Consider the following 7,079-nt stretch of genomic DNA (forward strand, 5'->3'; position numbering starts at 1 on the left):
AAGTTCTCCTTTACACCTTCATTGTGGTCTGTATGTACTTGACTTCTGTGTACCGAAGAGAACTTAAATCCAGAATCAAAACGTCTGCAGTTAATTTCGTTTAGGAAGTACATTTCAATGATTTGCGAACTATATCTGGTTAAAATTTCAAAAGATTCCTAATTACCTTTAATTACGTCGCTGAGCAAAAAATGAAATTGAGATCTCGGAATATGAAAACGATTTAACAAGTCCCTGAAGGAAGCCTCGGCTCGGAGTCTCTTTTCCTCTTCTCGTCTTCCTCTTTCTCGCCGTTTTCCTTTTTCTCTCCATTCCTGTTTTCCTCTCCCTCGCTCCCTACGCTCCTTTCGTGGGGGCGATAAGCCCCCTTTGACCTTTCAGTTAAGTTATTACTTTTATCCGGCGTAGGTCACGGGGCATAAAGGCTCGTTGAGCATCGAATCGACTCTATCAGTCCAATTAACCGGCGTGCCGGCCGCGCGAACAATCGCGAAACCACACCTCGATCCCCGAAGGCCTAACGGGCGCCCCCTTTGCACCCTCGGCGGGCTCGCTGCGAGACTTGTGTCGCGAGCTTTTTTATATTTCTCGCGTGAGATATGGAACTAAAAAAGAGCCGGGCGGCGTCGGTGGAGCCGCGGCATAGACCGCTCGTGAATTACATTGTGGGTCGGCGCTGTCATTACGCGGTTTTTCCCTCGCTGCGAACTAACATACGGCCGCTACCTAGGTCTTCAACCGGGCTTTCTCGAGCGGGGTTACGAGGCCGTGTAATCGCGTCGTCCGAAACGCCCCGTCGCGATTACGCCGACTCGGATGTGGCAAGCGCACTCGCGAGAGCTCATCGAGTCGGGAAATTATCAGCTGCGTTCAGCAGAAAAAGCAACTTTGAAATTGCTGTAAGAATTAATGTGTTTGGATCTCGACCTCAGTCCCTTGTTAGATCTAAACGAATGACCAATCGTATTAAAGAATCTTGCAACAGTCTTGCAAAGATGCTTTTTCTGCTGAGCGCAACCATCGCGCGGTCGCGATTGAGTAGACGAGGGTTTTATATTAGAGTGAGTTTATCTACGAAAGTTGTGAATAGACTGCAATTAATGAATTTGCACTGAAACCAAAACTGTACGTAAGTGCAATAAAATATTTATTGAAATATGAAAAAAATAATGGTCCAATAAATTCTCATAATAATTTAGATTATAAAACTATTACTAGAATTCATATTGCAAGAATAAATATATAGTTATATAAATGAATCCATTTATTGCATCAATTAATTAACTACATCAAGTCGGACATTGATTAACGATCGTTCCAAGAATGAACAAAATGTTTTTCGATATAGACTGCGATATAGAATTCCAAAACTTTCGATATAAAAACGAGACTTAACCGTCGACTACAGGAATGGGTTATTTGGACCTGCGAAAATTTTAGATGGTTGGTACAATCTGTTATACGATTGGTACTATGAGACTTTAAATTATAGGTAAAAAAACTTTGAACCTTCCTCTATGAATCATCAGGACGAAAGTTTACTTGCATTTTATATTTCAAACGGGATGCTTTATAACTTGGTAGTCTTTGTGTTAAGGGTTGTAGTTAAGGGTTAATTTACAATTCTTGAAAATATTAAATTTATAAATCTAATAAAAATTATTTACTACATTTAATATATCTCTGAGAAAAATTTTCAATTTTAAGTCGCAAAATAAGAGCAACTGATCGAAGGATATTTTTTTCTTTATATAAATATATTCTGTTAGTAAAAAATCTTTCTAATCTTGATAAACATTGACAGTATTTCTTTCGCTTACAGGTGAATAAATTAATATTGCACATTCATTGATGTTTCAATGTAAATATAAGCACGCGAGAATCTTTAAAAGAAGGATGAAGCACTTTGAATAGGCAAAGGGATGTATTGTGTAAGGATAGTACTAAAGAAAGACAGACTTATTACCAGACTATCGTATAAAGATGATCACATAGCATGTAGCGTTCGAGGGGTGCTTTTCATAACGTTACTTAATGCTTCCTTATAGCACATCTGAGTGCGCTGTTTAGGTTCGCGTGCATTTGCTCGCGTTTCTACGTCTCAACGAGCACCTGCACGAGGTAGATTATTCTCATTACGGATGCAGATGAATAATCTCCGTAACGGGATGAGGTGCGTTTTAAGAATCGTGAATAATGATTAGAAAATATCTTCCCCGGATTTGGAAGAAATAATTTTTAGAAAAAAAATATATATATGCTGATAAATAAAATATATATTGCAAAGTAAAACACGTAAATGGTAAATATGTGGAAGATTGCTATTAATCATGCGAAAAAATTTGTAACGTCATTCCTTGTCGCGTTAAGTAATTCCCGCCACGAAAGATAGAAGGTAAGATTCAACTGTGTATACAATAACTATGAGAATCAATTAATGTGAAACATAACGTTGCAAATCGTGATTAAAGATGCAATCGTACTACAATCGAAGATAAGAAGAAAGAAAAAAAAAAGAGAAGAAAAATCGTGTAACGAGACGACCATTTTCCTCGAACGCAGCTTCGTGCGAAGTCATCGTCCTTGTTTTTCTCAATATATCGTACATATATATACGATACCGTTGCGTGCATTGTTACATCTCAATGGATACTCGTGCACGAAAGTTGGCGTAATAATTCGAGCTTGTTAAAGAATACGGATGAAGGGCCTTTCAATATAATTTCCAACGCGTGTTCCGTAAGATCCATTTACGTTGTAAGATACTACCGCGCTTACTAGAAAATCCGCATCATAAGGTAAAAAGCGTATAAAACATGAGTACGCATGAATAATCGATAAATTATGAGATTGATGACCACTGCGATTTTGTAAAAATATGTTAGTTTTGAATATATAAAGTTAGATAAATGTAACTTATTTATGATTGGTTTTTAAGATAAAATTAAAGTTTTAAATATCATATATTATATTAAATTAGAATATTCGGTAAAGCTAAATTATATTATAAATATTATTTTTCTGTAAGACATATTTTGTTAATAATTATTTTCTAACACAATTCTTATGACACGTTTGTAATTGATAAACTTGATCTAACATCCTCAAATTATAAATTTTGTCGTTAATACACCATCAAGTTTTATTTTCTAAAAATTAGCTATCAATTTATCATAAGATAATAATAACCTGAAATTATAATGTCGAATATTTGTGAGACAGATTAATTTCTATCAATATAAATTTTCTTTAGGGCAGTTATTAATAAAATGCACAATTCAAACGCCGGATCTTGAAACTTTACAAAACTGTGCAGCAGCTTTTTTTCCCACAATCATATACTCGCGTGGATTTCTGCAAGAAGTCGATTTGACTTCCGTCATTTCCAGCGAAACCGGGGTGGGATGACTTCCGTCGGTGATTTCGAACGCATAGATACGTGCATACATATCGCGAGGGGTATTTAGGAGGAAATCTAGAACGCTCATATAACAAACCGCTTCTTGGTTCTTTTTTGTTGTCTCGGATATGCGGTCATCGAGTCAGAAAATCATCGTCCGCTATTTTCTGCAATTCATACTCAACGCGTTCGCGTGCGCCCCGTATAGAGAGTCATCGGCTCGGGAAATCATCATCCGTCATTTTTTTTCACAATGTATGCACATTGCGCTCGCGTGCGTGCCCGGATCCCTCTCGGTGGGTACCGAAGGGGCTCGAGTGATGGTATTATGCCGCGGGTAGTCGAGTACCTATCCCCCGTATAGACGGATGGATGATTTTTTAATGCGCTCTCGTGTGGACGGCCGACGATAATGCGATCGGATTGTCGAGCATTTTTCCCGAAATACGTAATACATGCCATGCCGCAAATATCTCGTGCCATCTCTCGCATTCGTAGAGCCCAGAAGCCGAATTATAAAGTATCATTCTTACAGCGTACTTGTAATAACGTTGCATGTAAATTAATTTTAATATAATACATCATATTTATAATCAAGAATTGTTGTTAATAAATTATGTTTAATCTGGGAATAATCATTCGGAGTGTTATATTATATTATAGCGACGAAAAAATGTGGATTGGATTTAATATATTTTCTTTCTATTTTAATAACTTTTTACTCTCCTTTTTGATAATTATTCTTTACGAATCTCTAAACATGCCATTCTCAAGCACTAATAAATCGGAAAACAGTTAATAACATAAAATATATTGTTAATAACAGTGCATGGAAAAAAAAAACAGCTAAAAACTTCACTGATTCAGCAAATCTACAGACATAATATACGGACAGTCAGTTTTCTGTGTTAAAGTAGCAAAATTGACAGCTGAATAACATTAGCGATTTGTCAAACCATCAAATTTTTTTAGTTACAGATGTTGAATCCGCGCAGTAGATAAGCTATAAACCTTGCTGTACTACTTTTTTTCGTGCGATTTTTAATCGAGGTGTAAAAACATCTCAGATGATCGTTTACGTAAACAAATAGTTACTCTCAGATTAAATAATACATTTATCAATTATCATTCTGCGAACTTCTGTACGTAGAAACACGGACTATTCCTGCTACCGATTTCGCGTTTCGGCACCGAGGATTTGGCGAATTTGAGAAATGAATCCATCGACCAACTTCACGCCGTCATCAAGTCGCGGGACATTTCGGAACAATGGACGGCGAGCATCGGCGATGCATCGGCGGAATATAGCGTAAAATCGGTTTCTACACTGTGTACACAATTCTCTCGCGTGGAACCAATAGTCCGCGCCGGGGCTGTAGTTACACATAGCCGCTTTATCATTAAGGGGAAACCCCGGTGTTCGAGCGAGGTCCGGCCGAAGTATTCAAATGATCGTGCGCGGGAACGCCGGTAGCAATCGAATGTGCAACAGTGTGGATCGTGGCCGCGCAATTAGATTCGGTCTGCACGGTGAATCGGGATCGGATGTTCCGTGGTTCCCACACCATGCGGGTGCATCGCCACGCCGAGAAAACCAGCCGGAGAAGAGCATCCTCTCCTGATCCTCGCGGCCGATCGTCGCTGTCGCGGTCGAATAAAATCGCCGGAGTTACGTTGCTCTTTAACGAGGATCTGCCTGGCACGATTATCCGGTGTCATAATTAATTAAGGATCGTCGCAATTTGGATCTGGCATCCCGCTTCTGATTATGATCTTATTCGACAGTTCACGTTTATTCGGGATACTCGCGTATGCAAATCCGCGACTACGGACGTGTACCACGGCCGGATCGGGATTCCGCTCGCAATGAGTTAGGATAATTGAAATCGCGATAATTGAGACCTGGCGCATCGCTGCACGCCGTCCAAATATCGAATTGCAAAAAGAGCTCATCGAATCACCATATTGAATATCAATGCTCTTGCCTATTCACTTTAGCCATCTTGAATTGTGTGACGTTAGAAACGAGAAAATATATACTGTGTTTTTAAATGTGAATATTTTTTAATAAAGCAACATTTGCAATTGATAGAATAGATTTGTAAAATATATTTGAAGTTGATTTACATTTAAAAAAATTTTCCAAACCTTAATATATGTTTCTTTGAATATTATTAGCAAAGTAAGCATTTGCTTGCAGTAAATATTTAAACGAATATTTATTAACGTTTAATTTTTTTTTCAGTGTATGCTAATCGAAAAAACAAAACACTTTATAACAGCTGTCGAATTGAAACAAATATTATTTTATTCTATTCCGAAATAAAAATAAGTTTTCTGTGTACTTTATACAAGTACTCTATCAAATGCAAATATTGTTTTATTAAAAAATATTTTTATCTCAATTTTTATTTTGCAAGAATTTTCATTGTGTTTTTTGCTTCTGACGATCATCATGAAAAATCCATGAGTGGTCAGAAGTCTTAAAAAAAAAAACGTTTTAAAAACAGGTTCAATTCTTATGGCTCATTATAACTTAATTTACATTTTTATCGTTTGTCTCATTCGTTCAGAATGTCTTTAATATTAATGTTCCCCAGTAATCGTGCTCCATTTCTCAAGTAACTCGAAAAAATTATTCTAGATAAACATTTACAAGTCTGACAATCATGAATTATGAGAGGCAAAAATTTAGACACGATTCTTCTACAAGAGTTGGTAAATTGAGATTTTTCCATTCGAGCATCAAACAGATTTGTCTAAACTGAACCGGACAATATCGTGAGCGTGTTGCTCGTTTGCGTTGATGACCCACTGTTACTACTGAAAAATGTATGTCGGACGTCAGTCCTGGTGGATGGGTACATTGTCTTGCGAAAGGGATGATGCCTCGGGCAAACGTGACACGTACGGCGAACTTGACTTGACAGCGTTGGCGTGACTGCCGCGTGTTGGGTGTGGACACGTTGACTGAAGATAAACTAACAACGAGGGTAAACTGTCTCTAGAATTACCTTGCAAGGGGGAGACAAATGCGCAAGCATCTTCGATCTATAAATACGTCGACGATTTCACCTTTAAAATACACGCAAGTGATTTTCCAAACGTCATTCGGATTTGCCGGCAGAGATTTATGCGTCAAGGCCGGATAAAATTAGATGTTCAATATCGAAAACAGCATTATGTGAAAAGAGAGTTGTTATTTTAATTATATTATTATCTAACAATTTGTTCCGCTTGTTTCATGTATTATATATAATATTATAATGTTATATGTTGTTATAACGTATTTATACATATAGTAATACGCCTACTATCCTGAATACAAATCCAACGATTTTAATGTTCTATATTCTGTGCCTCTCTTTCTTTTTGATATATTAATACAACGGTTGCCTTAATTATAACAATCATACCTGATGGAAGCCAAGATAACTCTCTATGCTATGAGTAGCGAAAAACACTTCTCCATCGCAAGTCAATATTAGCAGGAACCCGTTCAGTGCCTGGAACAGAAAATCGATCCGATAAATTAAATTACACATGAATGTACGTGAAAGCAAGTACACTAAGTACATACACCACAAACACATACAGATTAATTAATTTTGAATAAAATGTTAATACACCTACACTTTTCCATTTTATAAAAATATTATGTTAATATAATAATTTATAA

General features: G+C 37.1%; 1 protein-coding gene across 1 annotated transcript in view; it reads right to left on the reverse strand.

Moving 5' to 3' along the window:
- The window catches only part of LOC108754124 (circadian locomoter output cycles protein kaput), a 204,315-nt gene that overhangs the window by 25,521 nt on the left and 171,715 nt on the right, over nt 1-7,079 (reverse strand). The window contains exon 4 of the mRNA XM_018496207.1: nt 6,817-6,906. Coding sequence (XP_018351709.1) covers nt 6,817-6,906 — 90 coding nt within the window. The remainder of the gene's footprint in view (nt 1-6,816; nt 6,907-7,079) is intronic.

The sequence above is a fragment of the Trachymyrmex septentrionalis genome, unplaced genomic scaffold (assembly GCF_001594115.1).
Source record: "Trachymyrmex septentrionalis isolate Tsep2-gDNA-1 unplaced genomic scaffold, Tsep1.0 scaffold76, whole genome shotgun sequence".
Lineage (NCBI taxonomy): Eukaryota > Metazoa > Arthropoda > Insecta > Hymenoptera > Formicidae > Trachymyrmex > Trachymyrmex septentrionalis.